The sequence below is a fragment of the Salmo salar genome, chromosome 06 (assembly GCF_965601325.2).
Source record: "Salmo salar chromosome 06, fSalSal1, whole genome shotgun sequence".
Taxonomy (NCBI): Eukaryota; Metazoa; Chordata; class Actinopteri; order Salmoniformes; family Salmonidae; genus Salmo; species Salmo salar.
Window position 1 is genome coordinate 98,686,474 of NC_138296.1, and position 20,521 is coordinate 98,706,994.

Here is a 20,521-nt window from a genome sequence, read left to right on the forward strand (position 1 = left end):
CAACTGAGCTCAGGTGCATCCTGTTTCCATTGATCATCCTTGAGATGTTTCTACAACTTGATTGGAGTCCAGGTGTGGTAAATTAAATTGACTGGACATGATTTGGAAAGGCACACACCTGTCTATATAAGGTCCCACAGTTGGCAGTGCATGTCAGAGCAAAAACCAAGAGATGTTGGTGCTGCAGGCAGTCTAGTGGTTAGAGTTCTGGGCCAGTAACCGAAAGATTGCTAGATCGAATCCCAGAGTTGACGAGGTAAAAATCAGTCGTTCTGCCCCTGAACGAGGCAGTTAAACCCGCTGTTCCTAGGCCGTCATTGTAAATAAGAATTTGTTCTGAACTGACTTGCCTAGTTAAATAAAGGTTAAATAAATGAGGTCATAGGAATTATCCGTAGAGCTCCGAGACAGGATTGTGTCGAGGCACAGATCTGGGAAAAGGGTTCCAAAACATTTCTGCTGAAGGTCCGAAGAATCATTCTTCAAATTAGCCACCCTTTGCCTTGATGACAGCTTTGCACACTCTTGGCATTCTGTAATCCAGCTACATGAGGAATGCTTTTCCAACAGTCTTGAAGGAGTTCCCACATATGCTGAGCACTTGTTGGCTGCTTTTCCTTCACTCTGCGGTCCAGCTCATCCCAAACCATCCAAATTGAGTCGATGTTGGGTGATTGTGAAGACCAGGTCATCTGATGCAGCACTCCATCACTCTCCTTCTTGGTCAAATAGCCCCTTACACAGCCTGGAGGTGTGTTGGGTCATTGTCCTGTTGAAAAACAAATGACAGTCCCACTAAGCGCAAACCAGGTGTGATGGCGTATCGCTGCAGAATGCTGTGGTCGCCATGCTGGTTAACTGTGCCTTGAATTCTAAATATATCACTGACAGGGTCACCAGCAAAGCACCATAACACCTCCTCCTCCATGCTTCACGGTGGGAACCACACATGCGGAGATCATCCGTTTACCTACTCGGAGTCTCACAAAGACACGGCGGTTGGAACCAAAAATCTCCAATTTGGTCTCATCAGACTAAAGAACAGATTTCCACCGGTCTAATGTCCATTTCTCGTGTTTCTTGGCCCAAGCAAGTCTCTTCTTATTGGTGTCCTTTAGTAGTGTTTTCTTTGCAGTAATTCACAGTCTCCTCTGAACATTTGATGTTGAGATGTGTCTGTTACTTGAACTCTGTGAAGCATTTATTTGGGCTGCAATTCCTGAGGCTGGTAACTACTGAACGTATCCTCTGCAGCAGAGGTAACTCTGGGTCTTCCTTTCCTGTGGCGGTGCGAGCCAGTTTCATCACAGCGCTTGATGGTTTTTGCGACTGCACAGGAAGAAACTTAAAGTTCTTGACATTTTCCAGATTGACTGTCGCTTTTCTCATTTGCGACCAAGCTTTAACTTCCTGACTGATGTCTTGAGATGTTGCTTCAATATATCCATATAATTTTCCTCCCTCATGATGCCATCTATTTTGTGAAGTTCACCAGTCCCTCCTGCAGCAAAGCACCCCCACAACATGATGCTGCCACCCCCGTGCATCACGGTTGGGATGGTGTTCTTCGGCTTGCAAGCCTCCCCCTTTTTCCTCCAAACATAACGATGGTCATTATGGCCAAACAGTTCTATTTTTGTTTCATCAGACCAGAGGACAGTTCTCCAAAAAGTACGATCTTTGTCCCCATGTGCAGTTGCAAACCGTAGTCTGGCTTTTTATGGCGGTTTTGGAACAGTGGCTTCTTCCTTGCTGAGTGGCCTTTCAGGTTATGTTGATATAGGACTCGTTTTACTGTGGATGTAGATACTTTTGTACCTGTTTCCTCCAGCATCTTCACAAGGTCCTTTGCTGTTGTTCTGGGATTGATTTGCACTTTTCGCACCAAAGTACATTCATCTCTAGGAGACAGAACGCGTCTCCTTCCTGAGCGGTATGACGGCTGCGTGGTCCCATGGTGTTTATACTTGAGTACTATTGTTTGTACAGATGAACGTGGTACCTTCAGGCATTTGGAAATTGCTCCCAAAGACGAACCAGACTTGTGGAGGTCTACACATTTGTTTTGAGTTCTGGTTTGTGTCAAGAACTGCAACGCTGCTGGGTTTTTCACGGTCAACAGTTTCCTGTGTGTGTATCAAGAATGGTCCACCACCCAAAGGACATCCAGCCAACTGGACACAACTGTGGGAAGAATTGGAGTCAACATGGGACCAGCATCTCTGTGGAAACGCTTTGACACCTTGTAGAGTCCATGACCCTGACGAATTGAGGCTGTTCTGAGAGCAAAATGAAGGTGCAACTCAATATTAGGAAGGTGTTGTTCATGTTTGGTACACTCAGTGTATGTACTCAGTGTATGTACACAAACACAAACAGTTTTTTTCTCTGATAAGAATTAGAAAAGTGTCTTCAACAAATAACATTCACCAAATGTTTTTAAAATAATAATGAATGTATTTGTATGGTTAATGGATAGTATTGTCATGTCCAATATATTACTTCTCTCTCTAGTTGCTCAGCTCCATGACGGAGTGTCTGTCTGTGGACCATCAGAGTCTGGGTGTCTGGAGACAGCTATACACCAAACACTTACCACAGTCCAGGTACCACACACACACACACACACACACACACACACACACACACACACACACACGCTCAGAGTCTGGGTGTCTGGAGACAGCTCTACACCAAACACTTACCACAGTCCAGGTACCACACACACACACACACACACACACACACACACACACACACACACACACACACACCGCTCAGAGGTCTGGAGACAGCTGGATATAGAACACCGGTCCAGGTACATACATGTTTTAAGCAACCAATCTGAAGTAGTGTCCTATAATAAATCTCTGTCTCTCTCTGTCTCTCTCTGTCTCTCTCTGTCTCTCTCTGTCTCTCTCTGTCTCTCTCTGTCTCTCTCTGTCTCTCTCTGTCTCTCTCTGTCTCTCTCTCTCTCTGTCTCTCTGTCTCTCTGTCTCTCTGTCTGTCTCTCTCTCTGTCTCTCTCTCTGTCTCTCTCTCTGTCTCTCTCTCTGTCTCTGTCTCTCTGTCTCTCTCTCTCTGTCTCTCTCTCTGTCTCTCTGTCTGTCTCTCTCTGTCTCTCTCTCTGTCTGTCTCTCTCTGTCTCTCTCTCTGTCTCTCTGTCTCTCTCTCTCTGTCTCTGTCTCTCTCTCTGTCTCTCTGTCTCTCTCTCTCTGTCTCTGTCTCTCTGTCTGTCTCTCTGTCTCTCTCTCTGTCTGTCTCTCTGTCTCTCTCTCTGTCTCTCTCTCTGTCTGTCTCTCTCTGTCTGTCTGTCTGTCTGTCTGTCTCTCTCTCTCTGTCTCTGTCTCTCTGTCTGTCTCTCTGTCTCTCTCTCTGTCTCTCTCTCTGTCTCTCTCTCTGTCTCTCTCTCTGTCTCTCTCTCTGTCTCTCTCTCTGTCTCTGTCTCTCTGTCTCTCTCTCTCTAGCCTGCTGTTAAACCATCTACTGAAGTCCTGGAACACTCTGCCACCCAAGGTACAGTATAACCATGGTTACTGCCTCTGTCCCATCTCAGTGTCCTGGCTCAGGATTGGCTGGGAGGAAAAGTTCATTCCTGGGGAACAATGTTTACAATCAATCAGTTTACATCAGGTCAGTGTGACTACTACTATAGACATGGTGTTGGTGTCTACACCATCAGGTCAGTGTGACTACTACTACTACAGACATGGTGTTGGTGTCTACACCATCAGGTCAGTGTGACGACTACTACAGACATGGTGTTGGTGTCTACACCATCAGGTCAGTGTGACTACTACTACAGACATGGTGTTGGTGTCTACACCATCAGGTCAGTGTGACTACTACTATAGACATGGTATTGGTGTCTACACCATCAGGTCAGTGTGACTACTACTACAGACATGGTGTTGGTGTCTACACCATCAGGTCAGTGTGACTACTACTACAGCCATGGTGTTGGTGTCTACACCATCAGGTCAGTGTGACTACTACTACAGACATGGTATTGGTGTCTACACCATCAGGTCAGTGTGACGACTACTACAGACATGGTGTTGGTGTCTACACCATCAGGTCAGTGTGACTACTACTACAGACATGGTGTTGGTGTCTACACCATCAGGTCAGTGTGACGACTACTACAGACATGGTGTTGGTGTCTACACCATCAGGTCAGTGTGACGACTACTACAGACATGGTGTTGGTGTCTACACCATCAGGTCAGTGTGACTACTACTACAGACATGGTGTTGGTGTCTACACCATCAGGTCAGTGTGACTACTACTACAGACATGGTGTTGGTGTCTACACCATCAGGTCAGTGTGACTACTACTACAGACATGGTGTTGGTGTCTACACCATCAGGTCAGTGTGACTACTACTACAGACATGGTGTTGGTGTCTACACCATCAGGTCAGTGTGACTACTACTACAGACATGGTGTTGGTGTCTACACCATCAGGTCAGTGTGACTACTACTACAGACATGGTGTTGGTGTCTACACCATCAGGTCAGTGTGACTACTACTACAGACATGGTGTTGGTGTCTACACCATCAGGTCAGTGTGACTACTACTACTACAGACATGGTGTTGGTGTCTACACCATCAGGTCAGTGTGACTACTACTACAGACATGGTGTTGGTGTCTACACCATCAGGTCAGTGTGACTACTACTACAGACATGGTGTTGGTGTCTACACCATCAGGTCAGTGTGACTACTACTACAGACATGGTGTTGGTGTCTACACCATCAGGTCAGTGTGACTACTACTACAGACATGGTGTTGGTGTCTACACCATCAGGTCAGTGTGACTACTACTACAGACATGGTGTTGGTGTCTACACCATCAGGTCAGTGTGACTACTACTACAGACATGGTGTTGGTGTCTACACCATCAGGTCAGTGTGACTACTACTACAGACATGGTGTTGGTGTCTACACCATCAGGTCAGTGTGACTACTACTACAGACATGGTGTTGGTGTCTACACCATCAGGTCAGTGTGACTACTACTACAGACATGGTGTTGGTGTCTACACCATCAGGTCAGTGTGACTACTACTACAGACATGGTGTTGGTGTCTACACCATCAGGTCAGTGTGACTACTACTACAGACATGGTGTTGGTGTCTACACCATCAGGTCAGTGTGACTACTACTACAGACATGGTGTTGGTGTCTACACCATCAGGTCAGTGTGACTACTACTACAGACATGGTGTTGGTGTCTACACCATCAGGTCAGTGTGACTACTACTACAGACATGGTGTTGGTGTCTACACCATCAGGTCAGTGTGACTACTACTACAGACATGGTGTTGGTGTCTACACCATCAGGTCAGTGTGACTACTACTACAGACATGGTGTTGGTGTCTACACCATCAGGTCAGTGTGACTACTACTACAGACATGGTGTTGGTGTCTACACCATCAGGTCAGTGTGACTACTACTACAGACATGGTGTTGGTGTCTACACCATCAGGTCAGTGTGACTACTACTACAGACATGGTGTTGGTGTCTACACCATCAGGTCAGTGTGACTACTACTACAGACATGGTGTTGGTGTCTACACCATCAGGTCAGTGTGACTACTACTACAGACATGGTGTTGGTGTCTACACCATCAGGTCAGTGTGACTACTACTACAGACATGGTGTTGGTGTCTACACCATCAGGTCAGTGTGACTACTACTACTACAGACATGGTGTTGGTGTCTACACCATCAGGTCAGTGTGACTACTACTACAGACATGGTGTTGGTGTCTACACCATCAGGTCAGTGTGACTACTACTACAGACATGGTGTTGGTGTCTACACCATCAGGTCAGTGTGACTACTACTACAGACATGGTGTTGGTGTCTACACCATCAGGTCAGTGTGACTACTACTACTACAGACATGGTGTTGGTGTCTACACCATCAGGTCAGTGTGACTACTACTACAGACATGGTATTGGTGTCTACACCATCAGGTCAGTGTGACGACTACTACAGACATGGTGTTGGTGTCTACACCATCAGGTCAGTGTGACTACTACAGACATGGTGTTGGTGTCTACACCATCAGGTCAGTGTGACTACTACTACAGACATGGTGTTGGTGTCTACACCATCAGGTCAGTGTGACTACTACTACAGACATGGTGTTGGTGTCTACACCATCAGGTCAGTGTGACTACTACTACAGACATGGTGTTGGTGTCTACACCATCAGGTCAGTGTGACTACTACTACAGACATGGTGTTGGTGTCTACACCATCAGGTCAGTGTGACTACTACTACAGACATGGTGTTGGTGTCTACACCATCAGGTCAGTGTGACTACTACTACAGACATGGTGTTGGTGTCTACACCATCAGGTCAGTGTGACTACTACTACAGACATGGTGTTGGTGTCTACACCATCAGGTCAGTGTGACTACTACTACAGACATGGTGTTGGTGTCTACACCATCAGGTCAGTGTGACTACTACTACAGACATGGTGTTGGTGTCTACACCATCAGGTCAGTGTGACTACTACTACAGACATGGTGTTGGTGTCTACACCATCAGGTCAGTGTGACTACTACTACAGACATGGTGTTGGTGTCTACACCATCAGGTCAGTGTGACTACTACTACAGACATGGTGTTGGTGTCTACACCATCAGGTCAGTGTGACTACTACTACAGACATGGTGTTGGTGTCTACACCATCAGGTCAGTGTGACTACTACTACAGACATGGTGTTGGTGTCTACACCATCAGGTCAGTGTGACTACTACTACAGACATGGTGTTGGTGTCTACACCATCAGGTCAGTGTGACTACTACTACAGACATGGTGTTGGTGTCTACACCATCAGGTCAGTGTGACTACTACTACAGACATGGTGTTGGTGTCTACACCATCAGGTCAGTGTGACTACTACTACAGACATGGTGTTGGTGTCTACACCATCAGGTCAGTGTGACTACTACTACAGACATGGTGTTGGTGTCTACACCATCAGGTCAGTGTGACTACTACTACAGACATGGTGTTGGTGTCTACACCATCAGGTCAGTGTGACTACTACTATAGACATGGTGTTGGTGTCTACACCATCAGGTCAGTGTGACTACTACTACTATAGACATGGTGTTGGTGTCTACACCATCAGGTCAGTGTGACTACTACTATAGACATGGTGTTGGTGTCTACACCATCAGGTCAGTGTGACTACTACTACAGACATGGTGTTGGTGTCTACACCATCAGGTCAGTGTGACTACTACTACAGACATGGTGTTGGTGTCTACACCATCAGGTCAGTGTGACTACTACTACTAGACATGGTGTTGGTGTCTACACCATCAGGTCAGTGTGACTACTACTACAGACATGGTGTTGGTGTCTACACCATCAGGTCAGTGTGACTACTACTACAGACATGGTGTTGGTGTCTACACCATCAGGTCAGTGTGACTACTACTACTACAGACATGGTATTGGTGTCTACACCATCAGGTCAGTGTGACTACTACTACAGACATGGTGTTGGTGTCTACACCATCAGGTCAGTGTGACTACTACTACAGACATGGTGTTGGTGTCTACACCATCAGGTCAGTGTGACTACTACTACAGACATGGTGTTGGTGTCTACACCATCAGGTCAGTGTGACTACTACTATAGACATGGTGTTGGTGTCTACACCATCAGGTCAGTGTGACTACTACTACAGACATGGTGTTGGTGTCTACACCATCAGGTCAGTGTGACTACTACTACTACAGACATGGTGTTGGTGTCTACACCATCAGGTCAGTGTGACTACTACTACAGACATGGTGTTGGTGTCTACACCATCAGGTCAGTGTGACTACTACTACAGACATGGTGTTGGTGTCTACACCATCAGGTCAGTGTGACTACTACTACTATAGACATGGTGTTGGTGTCGACACCATCAGGTCAGTGTGACTACTATAGACATGGTGTTGGTGTCTACACCATCAGGTCAGTGTGACTACTACTACAGACATGGTGTTGGTGTCTACACCATCAGGTCAGTGTGACTACTACTACAGACATGGTGTTGGTGTCTACACCATCAGGTCAGTGTGACTACTACTATAGACATGGTGTTGGTGTCTACACCATCAGGTCAGTGTGACTACTACTACAGACATGGTGTTGGTGTCTACACCATCAGGTCAGTGTGACTACTACTACAGACATGGTGTTGGTGTCTACACCATCAGGTCAGTGTGACTACTACTACTATAGACATGGTGTTGGTGTCTACACCATCAGGTCAGTGTGACTACTACTACAGACATGGTGTTGGTGTCTACACCATCAGGTCAGTGTGACTACTACTACTATAGACATGGTGTTGGTGTCGACACCATCAGGTCAGTGTGACTACTACTACTACTACAGACATGGTGTTGGTGTCGACACCATCAGGTCAGTGTGACTACTACTATAGACATGGTGTTGGTGTCTACACCATCAGGTCAGTGTGACTACTACTATAGACATGGTGTTGGTGTCTACACCATCAGGTCAGTGTGACTACTACTACAGACATGGTGTTGGTGTCTACACCATCAGGTCAGTGTGACTACTACTACAGACATGGTGTTGGTGTCTACACCATCAGGTCAGTGTGACTACTACTACTATAGACATGGTGTTTGTGTCGACACCATCAGGTCAGTGTGACTACTACTACTACTACAGACATGGTGTTGGTGTCGACACCATCAGGTCAGTGTGACTACTACTATAGACATGGTGTTGGTGTCTACACCATCAAGTCAGTGTGACTACTACTACAGACATGGTGTTGGTGTCTACACCATCAGGTCAGTGTGACTACTACTACAGACATGGTGTTGGTGTCTACACCATCAGGTCAGTGTGACTACTACTACAGACATGGTGTTGGTGTCGACACCATCAGGTCAGTGTGACTACTACTACTATAGACATGGTGTTGGTGTCTACACCATCAGGTCAGTGTGACTACTACTACAGACATGGTGTTGGTGTCTACACCATCAGGTCAGTGTGACTACTACTACAGACATGGTGTTGGTGTCGACACCATCAGGTCAGTGTGACTACTACTACTATAGACATGGTGTTGGTGTCTACACCATCAGGTCAGTGTGACTACTACTACAGACATGGTGTTGGTGTCGACACCATCAGGTCAGTGTGACTACTACTACTATAGACATGGTGTTGGTGTCTACACCATCAGGTCAGTGTGACTACTACTACTATAGACATGGTGTTTGTGTCGACACCATCAGGTCAGTGTGACTACTACTACTACTACAGACATGGTGTTGGTGTCGACACCATCAGGTCAGTGTGACTACTACTACAGACATGGTGTTGGTGTCTACACCATCAGGTCAGTGTGACTACTACTACAGACATGGTGTTGGTGTCTACACCATCAGGTCAGTGTGACGGCTACTACAGACATGGTATTGGTGTCTACACCATCAGGTCAGTGTGACTACTACTACAGACATGGTGTTGGTGTCTACACCATCAGGTCAGTGTGACTACTACTACAGACATGGTGTTGGTGTCTACACCATCAGGTCAGTGTGACTACTACTACAGACATGGTGTTGGTGTCTACACCATCAGGTCAGTGTGACTACTACTACAGACATGGTGTTGGTGTCTACACCATCAGGTCAGTGTGACTACTACTACAGACATGGTGTTGGTGTCTACACCATCAGGTCAGTGTGACTACTACTACAGACATGGTGTTGGTGTCTACACCATCAGGTCAGTGTGACTACTACTACAGACATGGTGTTGGTGTCTACACCATCAGGTCAGTGTGACTACTACTACAGACATGGTGTTGGTGTCTACACCATCAGGTCAGTGTGACTACTACTACAGACATGGTGTTGGTGTCTACACCATCAGGTCAGTGTGACTACTACTACAGACATGGTGTTGGTGTCTACACCATCAGGTCAGTGTGACTACTACTACAGACATGGTGTTGGTGTCTACACCATCAGGTCAGTGTGACTACTACTACAGACATGGTGTTGGTGTCTACACCATCAGGTCAGTGTGACTACTACTACAGACATGGTGTTGGTGTCTACACCATCAGGTCAGTGTGACTACTACTACAGACATGGTGTTGGTGTCTACACCATCAGGTCAGTGTGACTACTACTACAGACATGGTGTTGGTGTCTACACCATCAGGTCAGTGTGACTACTACTACAGACATGGTGTTGGTGTCTACACCATCAGGTCAGTGTGACTACTACTACAGACATGGTGTTGGTGTCTACACCATCAGGTCAGTGTGACTACTACTACAGACATGGTGTTGGTGTCTACACCATCAGGTCAGTGTGACTACTACTACAGACATGGTGTTGGTGTCTACACCATCAGGTCAGTGTGACTACTACTACAGACATGGTATTGGTGTCTACACCATCAGGTCAGTGTGACTACTACTATAGACATGGTGTTGGTGTCTACACCATCAGGTCAGTGTGACTACTACTACAGACATGGTGTTGGTGTCTACACCATCAGGTCAGTGTGACTACTACTACTACAGACATGGTGTTGGTGTCTACACCATCAGGTCAGTGTGACTACTACTACAGACATGGTGTTGGTGTCTACACCATCAGGTCAGTGTGACTACTACAGACATGGTGTTGGTGTCTACACCATCAGGTCAGTGTGACTACTACAGACATGGTGTTGGTGTCTACACCATCAGGTCAGTGTGACTACTACAGACATGGTGTTGGTGTCTACACCATCAGGTCAGTGTGACTACTACTACAGACATGGTGTTGGTGTCTACACCATCAGGTCAGTGTGACTACTACTACAGACATGGTGTTGGTGTCTACACCATCAGGTCAGTGTGACTACTACTACAGACATGGTGTTGGTGTCTACACCATCAGGTCAGTGTGACTACTACAGACATGGTGTTGGTGTCTACACCATCAGGTCAGTGTGACTACTACTATAGACATGGTATTGGTGTCTACACCATCAGGTCAGTGTGACTACTACTATAGACATGGTGTTGGTGTCTACACCATCAGGTCAGTGTGACTACTACTACAGACATGGTGTTGGTGTCTACACCATCAGGTCAGTGTGACTACTACTACAGACATGGTGTTGGTGTCTACACCATCAGGTCAGTGTGACTACTACTACAGACATGGTATTGGTGTCTACACCATCAGGTCAGTGTGACTACTACTACAGACATGGTGTTGGTGTCTACACCATCAGGTCAGTGTGACTACTACTACAGACATGGTGTTGGTGTCTACACCATCAGGTCAGTGTGACTACTACTACAGACATGGTGTTGGTGTCTACACCATCAGGTCAGTGTGACTACTACTACAGACATGGTGTTGGTGTCTACACCATCAGGTCAGTGTGACTACTACTACAGACATGGTGTTGGTGTCTACACCATCAGGTCAGTGTGACTACTACTACAGACATGGTGTTGGTGTCTACACCATCAGGTCAGTGTGACTACTACTACAGACATGGTGTTGGTGTCTACACCATCAGGTCAGTGTGACTACTACTATAGACATGGTGTTGGTGTCTACACCATCAGGTCAGTGTGACTACTACTACTAGACATGGTGTTGGTGTCTACACCATCAGGTCAGTGTGACTACTACTACTATAGACATGGTGTTGGTGTCTACACCATCAGGTCAGTGTGACTACTACTACTATAGACATGGTGTTGGTGTCTACACCATCAGGTCAGTGTGACTACTACTACTATAGACATGGTGTTGGTGTCTACACCATCAGGTCAGTGTGACTACTACTACTAAGACATGGTGTTGGTGTCTACACCATCAGGTCAGTGTGACTACTACTACTATAGACATGGTGTTGGTGTCTACACCATCAGGTCAGTGTGACTACTACTACTATAGACATGGTGTTGGTGTCTACACCATCAGGTCAGTGTGACTACTACTACTATAGACATGGTGTTGGTGTCTACACCATCAGGTCAGTGTGACTACTACTACAGACATGGTGTTGGTGTCTACACCATCAGGTCAGTGTGACTACTACTACAGACATGGTGTTGGTGTCTACACCATCAGGTCAGTGTGACTACTACTACAGACATGGTGTTGGTGTCTACACCATCAGGTCAGTGTGACTACTACTACAGACATGGTGTTGGTGTCTACACCATCAGGTCAGTGTGACTACTACTATAGACATGGTGTTGGTGTCGACACCATCAGGTCAGTGTGACTACTATAGACATGGTGTTGGTGTCTACACCATCAGGTCAGTGTGACTACTACTACAGACATGGTGTTGGTGTCTACACCATCAGGTCAGTGTGACTACTACTACAGACATGGTGTTGGTGTCTACACCATCAGGTCAGTGTGACTACTACTACAGACATGGTGTTGGTGTCTACACCATCAGGTCAGTGTGACTACTACTATAGACATGGTGTTGGTGTCTACACCATCAGGTCAGTGTGACTACTACTACAGACATGGTGTTGGTGTCTACACCATCAGGTCAGTGTGACTACTACTACTACAGACATGGTGTTGGTGTCTACACCATCAGGTCAGTGTGACTACTACTACAGACATGGTGTTGGTGTCTACACCATCAGGTCAGTGTGACTACTACTACAGACATGGTGTTGGTGTCTACACCATCAGGTCAGTGTGACTACTACTACTATAGACATGGTGTTGGTGTCGACACCATCAGGTCAGTGTGACTACTATAGACATGGTGTTGGTGTCTACACCATCAGGTCAGTGTGACTACTACTACAGACATGGTGTTGGTGTCTACACCATCAGGTCAGTGTGACTACTACTACAGACATGGTGTTGGTGTCTACACCATCAGGTCAGTGTGACTACTACTATAGACATGGTGTTGGTGTCTACACCATCAGGTCAGTGTGACTACTACTACAGACATGGTGTTGGTGTCTACACCATCAGGTCAGTGTGACTACTACTACAGACATGGTGTTGGTGTCTACACCATCAGGTCAGTGTGACTACTACTACTACAGACATGGTGTTGGTGTCTACACCATCAGGTCAGTGTGACTACTACTACAGACATGGTGTTGGTGTCTACACCATCAGGTCAGTGTGACTACTACTACTATAGACATGGTGTTTGTGTCGACACCATCAGGTCAGTGTGACTACTACTACTACTACAGACATGGTGTTGGTGTCGACACCATCAGGTCAGTGTGACTACTACTATAGACATGGTGTTGGTGTCTACACCATCAGGTCAGTGTGACTACTACTACAGACATGGTGTTGGTGTCTACACCATCAGGTCAGTGTGACTACTACTACAGACATGGTGTTGGTGTCTACACCATCAGGTCAGTGTGACTACTACTACAGACATGGTGTTGGTGTCTACACCATCAGGTCAGTGTGACTACTACTACTATAGACATGGTGTTTGTGTCGACACCATCAGGTCAGTGTGACTACTACTACTACTACAGACATGGTGTTGGTGTCGACACCATCAGGTCAGTGTGACTACTACTATAGACATGGTGTTGGTGTCTACACCATCAGGTCAGTGTGACTACTACTACAGACATGGTGTTGGTGTCTACACCATCAGGTCAGTGTGACTACTACTACAGACATGGTGTTGGTGTCTACACCATCAGGTCAGTGTGACTACTACTACAGACATGGTGTTGGTGTCGACACCATCAGGTCAGTGTGACTACTACTACTATAGACATGGTGTTGGTGTCTACACCATCAGGTCAGTGTGACTACTACTACAGACATGGTGTTGGTGTCTACACCATCAGGTCAGTGTGACTACTACTACAGACATGGTGTTGGTGTCGACACCATCAGGTCAGTGTGACTACTACTACTATAGACATGGTGTTGGTGTCTACACCATCAGGTCAGTGTGACTACTACTACAGACATGGTGTTGGTGTCGACACCATCAGGTCAGTGTGACTACTACTACTATAGACATGGTGTTGGTGTCTACACCATCAGGTCAGTGTGACTACTACTACAGACATGGTGTTGGTGTCTACACCATCAGGTCAGTGTGACTACTACTACTAGACATGGTGTTTGTGTCGACACCATCAGGTCAGTGTGACTACTACTACTACAGACATGGTGTTGGTGTCGACACCATCAGGTCAGTGTGACTACTACTACAGACATGGTGTTGGTGTCTACACCATCAGGTCAGTGTGACTACTACTACAGACATGGTGTTGGTGTCTACACCATCAGGTCAGTGTGACTACTACTACTATAGACATGGTGTTGGTGTCTACACCATCAGGTCAGTGTGACTACTACTACAGACATGGTGTTGGTGTCTACACCATCAGGTCAGTGTGACTACTACTACAGACATGGTGTTGGTGTCTACACCATCAGGTCAGTGTGACTACTACTACAGACATGGTGTTGGTGTCTACACCATCAGGTCAGTGTGACTACTACTACAGACATGGTGTTGGTGTCTACACCATCAGGTCAGTGTGACTACTACTATAGACATGGTGTTGGTGTCTACACCATCAGGTCAGTGTGACTACTACTACAGACATGGTGTTGGTGTCTACACCATCAGGTCAGTGTGACTACTACTATAGACATGGTGTTGGTGTCTACACCATCAGGTCAGTGTGACTACTACAGACATGGTGTTGGTGTCTACACCATCAGGTCAGTGTGACTACTACTACAGACATGGTGTTGGTGTCTACACCATCAGGTCAGTGTGACTACTACTACAGACATGGTGTTGGTGTCTACACCATCAGGTCAGTGTGACTACTACTACAGACATGGTGTTGGTGTCTACACCATCAGGTCAGTGTGACTACTACTACAGACATGGTGTTGGTGTCTACACCATCAGGTCAGTGTGACTACTACTACAGACATGGTGTTGGTGTCTACACCATCAGGTCAGTGTGACTACTACTACAGACATGGTGTTGGTGTCTACACCATCAGGTCAGTGTGACTACTACTACAGACATGGTGTTGGTGTCTACACCATCAGGTCAGTGTGACTACTACTATAGACATGGTGTTGGTGTCTACACCATCAGGTCAGTGTGACTACTACTACAGACATGGTGTTGGTGTCTACACCATCAGGTCAGTGTGACTACTACTACAGACATGGTGTTGGTGTCTACACCATCAGGTCAGTGTGACTACTACTACAGACATGGTGTTGGTGTCTACACCATCAGGTCAGTGTGACTACTACTACAGACATGGTGTTGGTGTCTACACCATCAGGTCAGTGTGACTACTACTACAGACATGGTGTTGGTGTCTACACCATCAGGTCAGTGTGACTACTACTACAGACATGGTGTTGGTGTCTACACCATCAGGTCAGTGTGACTACTACTACAGACATGGTGTTGGTGTCTACACCATCAGGTCAGTGTGACTACTACTACAGACATGGTGTTGGTGTCTACACCATCAGGTCAGTGTGACTACTACTACAGACATGGTGTTGGTGTCTACACCATCAGGTCAGTGTGACTACTACTACAGACATGGTGTTGGTGTCTACACCATCAGGTCAGTGTGACTACTACTACAGACATGGTGTTGGTGTCTACACCATCAGGTCAGTGTGACTACTACTACAGACATGGTGTTGGTGTCTACACCATCAGGTCAGTGTGACTACTACTACAGACATGGTGTTGGTGTCTACACCATCAGGTCAGTGTGACTACTACTACAGACATGGTGTTGGTGTCTACACCATCAGGTCAGTGTGACTACTACTACAGACATGGTGTTGGTGTCTACACCATCAGGTCAGTGTGACTACTACTACAGACATGGTGTTGGTGTCTACACCATCAGGTCAGTGTGACTACTACTACAGACATGGTGTTGGTGTCTACACCATCAGGTCAGTGTGACTACTACTACAGACATGGTGTTGGTGTCTACACCATCAGGTCAGTGTGACTACTACTACAGACATGGTGTTGGTGTCTACACCATCAGGTCAGTGTGACTACTACTACAGACATGGTGTTGGTGTCTACACCATCAGGTCAGTGTGACTACTACTACAGACATGGTGTTGGTGTCTACACCATCAGGTCAGTGTGACTACTACTACAGACATGGTGTTGGTGTCTACACCATCAGGTCAGTGTGACTACTACTACAGACATGGTGTTGGTGTCTACACCATCAGGTCAGTGTGACTACTACTACAGACATGGTGTTGGTGTCTACACCATCAGGTCAGTGTGACTACTACTACAGACATGGTGTTGGTGTCTACACCATCAGGTCAGTGTGACTACTACTACAGACATGGTGTTGGTGTCTACACCATCAGGTCAGTGTGACTACTACTACAGACATGGTGTTGGTGTCTACACCATCAGGTCAGTGTGACTACTACTACAGACATGGTGTTGGTGTCTACACCATCAGGTCAGTGTGACTACTACTACTACAGACATGGTGTTGGTGTCTACACCATCAGGTCAGTGTGACTACTACTACAGACATGGTGTTGGTGTCTACACCATCAGGTCAGTGTGACTACTACTACAGACATGGTGTTGGTGTCTACACCATCAGGTCAGTGTGACTACTACTACAGACATGGTGTTGGTGTCGACACCATCAGGTCAGTGTGACTACTACTACTATAGACATGGTGTTTGTGTCGACACCATCAGGTCAGTGTGACTACTACTACTATAGACATGGTGTTGGTGTCGACACCATCAGGTCAGTGTGACTACTACTACTACTACAGACATGGTGTTGGTGTCGACACCATCAGGTCAGTGTGACTACTACTATAGACATGGTGTTGGTGTCTACACCATCAGGTCAGTGTGACTACTACTATAGACATGGTGTTGGTGTCTACACCATCAGGTCAGTGTGACTACTACTACAGACATGGTGTTGGTGTCTACACCATCAGGTCAGTGTGACTACTACTACAGACATGGTGTTGGTGTCTACACCATCAGGTCAGTGTGACTACTACTACTATAGACATGGTGTTGGTGTCGACACCATCAGGTCAGTGTGACTACTACTACTACTACAGACATGGTGTTGGTGTCGACACCATCAGGTCAGTGTGACTACTACTACTAAGACATGGTGTTGGTGTCTACACCATCAGGTCAGTGTGACTACTACTACAGACATGGTGTTGGTGTCTACACCATCAGGTCAGTGTGACTACTACTACAGACATGGTGTTGGTGTCTACACCATCAGGTCAGTGTGACTACTACTACAGACATGGTGTTGGTGTCGACACCATCAGGTCAGTGTGACTACTACTACTATAGACATGGTGTTGGTGTCTACACCATCAGGTCAGTGTGACTACTACTACAGACATGGTGTTGGTGTCTACACCATCAGGTCAGTGTGACTACTACTACAGACATGGTGTTGGTGTCTACACCATCAGGTCAGTGTGACTACTACTACTATAGACATGGTGTTGGTGTCTACACCATCAGGTCAGTGTGACTACTACTACAGACATGGTGTTGGTGTCGACACCATCAGGTCAGTGTGACTACTACTACTATAGACATGGTGTTGGTGTCTACACCATCAGGTCAGTGTGACTACTACTACAGACATGGTGTTGGTGTCTACACCATCAGGTCAGTGTGACTACTACTACTAGACATGGTGTTGGTGTCGACACCATCAGGTCAGTGTGACTACTACTACTACAGACATGGTGTTGGTGTCGACACCATCAGGTCAGTGTGACTACTACTATAGACATGGTGTTGGTGTCTACACCATCAGGTCAGTGTGACTACTACTACAGACATGGTGTTGGTGTCTACACCATCAGGTCAGTGTGACTACTACTACAGACATGGTGTTGGTGTCTACACCATCAGGTCAGTGTGACTACTACTACAGACATGGTGTTGGTGTCTACACCATCAGGTCAGTGTGACTACTACTATAGACATGGTGTTGGTGTCTACACCATCAGGTCAGTGTGACTACTACTACAGACATGGTGTTGGTGTCTACACCATCAGGTCAGTGTGACTACTACTACTACAGACATGGTGTTGGTGTCTACACCATCAGGTCAGTGTGACTACTACTACTATAGACATGGTGTTGGTGTCTACACCATCAGGTCAGTGTGACTACTACTACAGACATGGTGTTGGTGTCTACACCATCAGGTCAGTGTGACTACTACTACAGACATGGTGTTGGTGTCTACACCATCAGGTCAGTGTGACTACTACTACAGACATGGTGTTGGTGTCTACACCATCAGGTCAGTGTGACTACTACTACAGACATGGTGTTGGTGTCTACACCATCAGGTCAGTGTGACTACTACTACAGACATGGTGTTGGTGTCTACACCATCAGGTCAGTGTGACTACTACTACAGACATGGTGTTGGTGTCTACACCATCAGGTCAGTGTGACTACTACTACTAAGACATGGTGTTGGTGTCTACACCATCAGGTCAGTGTGACTACTACTACAGACATGGTGTTGGTGTCTACACCATCAGGTCAGTGTGACTACTACTACAGACATGGTGTTGGTGTCTACACCATCAGGTCAGTGTGACTACTTCTACAGACATGGTGTTGGTGTCTACACCATCAGGTCAGTGTGACTACTACTACAGACATGGTGTTGGTGTCTACACCATCAGGTCAGTGTGACTACTACTACAGACATGGTGTTGGTGTCTACACCATCAGGTCAGTGTGACTACTACTACAGACATGGTGTTGGTGTCTACACCATCAGGTCAGTGTGACTACTACTACAGACATGGTGTTGGTGTCTACACCATCAGGTCAGTGTGACTACTACTACAGACATGGTGTTGGTGTCGACACCATCAGGTCAGTGTGACTACTATAGACATGGTGTTGGTGTCTACACCATCAGGTCAGTGTGACTACTACTACAGACATGGTGTTGGTGTCTACACCATCAGGTCAGTGTGACTACTACTACAGACATGGTGTTGGTGTCTACACCATCAGGTCAGTGTGACTACTACTATAGACATGGTGTTGGTGTCTACACCATCAGGTCAGTGTGACTACTACTACAGACATGGTGTTGGTGTCTACACCATCAGGTCAGTGTGACTACTACTACAGACATGGTGTTGGTGTCTACACCATCAGGTCAGTGTGACTACTACTACTACAGACATGGTGTTGGTGTCTACACCATCAGGTCAGTGTGACTACTACTACAGACATGGTGTTGGTGTCTACACCATCAGGTCAGTGTGACTACTACTACAGACATGGTGTTGGTGTCTACACCATCAGGTCAGTGTGACTACTACTACAGACATGGTGTTGGTGTCGACACCATCAGGTCAGTATGACTACTACTACTATAGACATGGTGTTTGTGTCGACACCATCAGGTCAGTGTGACTACTACTACTATAGACATGGTGTTTGTGTCGACACCATCAGGTCAGTGTGACTACTACTACTACTACAGACATGGTGTTGGTGTCGACACCATCAGGTCAGTGTGACTACTACTATAGACATGGTGTTGGTGTCTACACCATCAGGTCAGTGTGACTACTACTATAGACATGGTGTTGGTGTCTACACCATCAGGTCAGTGTGACTACTACTACAGACATGGTGTTGGTGTCTACACCATCAGGTCAGTGTGACTACTACTACAGACATGGTGTTGGTGTCTACACCATCAGGTCAGTGTGACTACTACTACTATAGACATGGTGTTTGTGTCGACACCATCAGGTCAGTGTGACTACTACTACTACTACAGACATGGTGTTGGTGTCGACACCATCAGGTCAGTGTGACTACTACTACTATAGACATGGTGTTGGTGTCTACACCATCAGGTCAGTGTGACTACTACTACAGACATGGTGTTGGTGTCTACACCATCAGGTCAGTGTGACTACTACTACAGACATGGTGTTGGTGTCTACACCATCAGGTCAGTGTGACTACTACTACAGACATGGTGTTGGTGTCGACACCATCAGGTCAGTGTGACTACTACTACTATAGACATGGTGTTGGTGTCTACACCATCAGGTCAGTGTGACTACTACTACAGACATGGTGTTGGTGTCTACACCATCAGGTCAGTGTGACTACTACTACAGACATGGTGTTGGTGTCGACACCATCAGGTCAGTGTGACTACTACTACTATAGACATGGTGTTGGTGTCTACACCATCAGGTCAGTGTGACTACTACTACAGACATGGTGTTGGTGTCGACACCATCAGGTCAGTGTGACTACTACTACTATAGACATGGTGTTGGTGTCTACACCATCAGGTCAGTGTGACTACTACTACAGACATGGTGTTGGTGTCTACACCA

General features: G+C 46.5%; 1 protein-coding gene across 50 annotated transcripts in view; it reads left to right on the top strand.

Annotated features, from left to right (window-relative positions):
* tmem214 (transmembrane protein 214) overlaps positions 1–20,521 on the top strand; it is an 82,208-nt gene that overhangs the window by 35,603 nt on the left and 26,084 nt on the right. For all 50 annotated transcript variants that reach the window (XM_082977116.1, XM_082977115.1, XM_082977147.1 and 47 more), the window contains exons 10-11: positions 2,515–2,606; positions 3,467–3,515. In XM_082977116.1, coding sequence (XP_082833242.1) covers positions 2,515–2,606; positions 3,467–3,515 — 141 coding nt within the window. The remainder of the gene's footprint in view (positions 1–2,514; positions 2,607–3,466; positions 3,516–20,521) is intronic.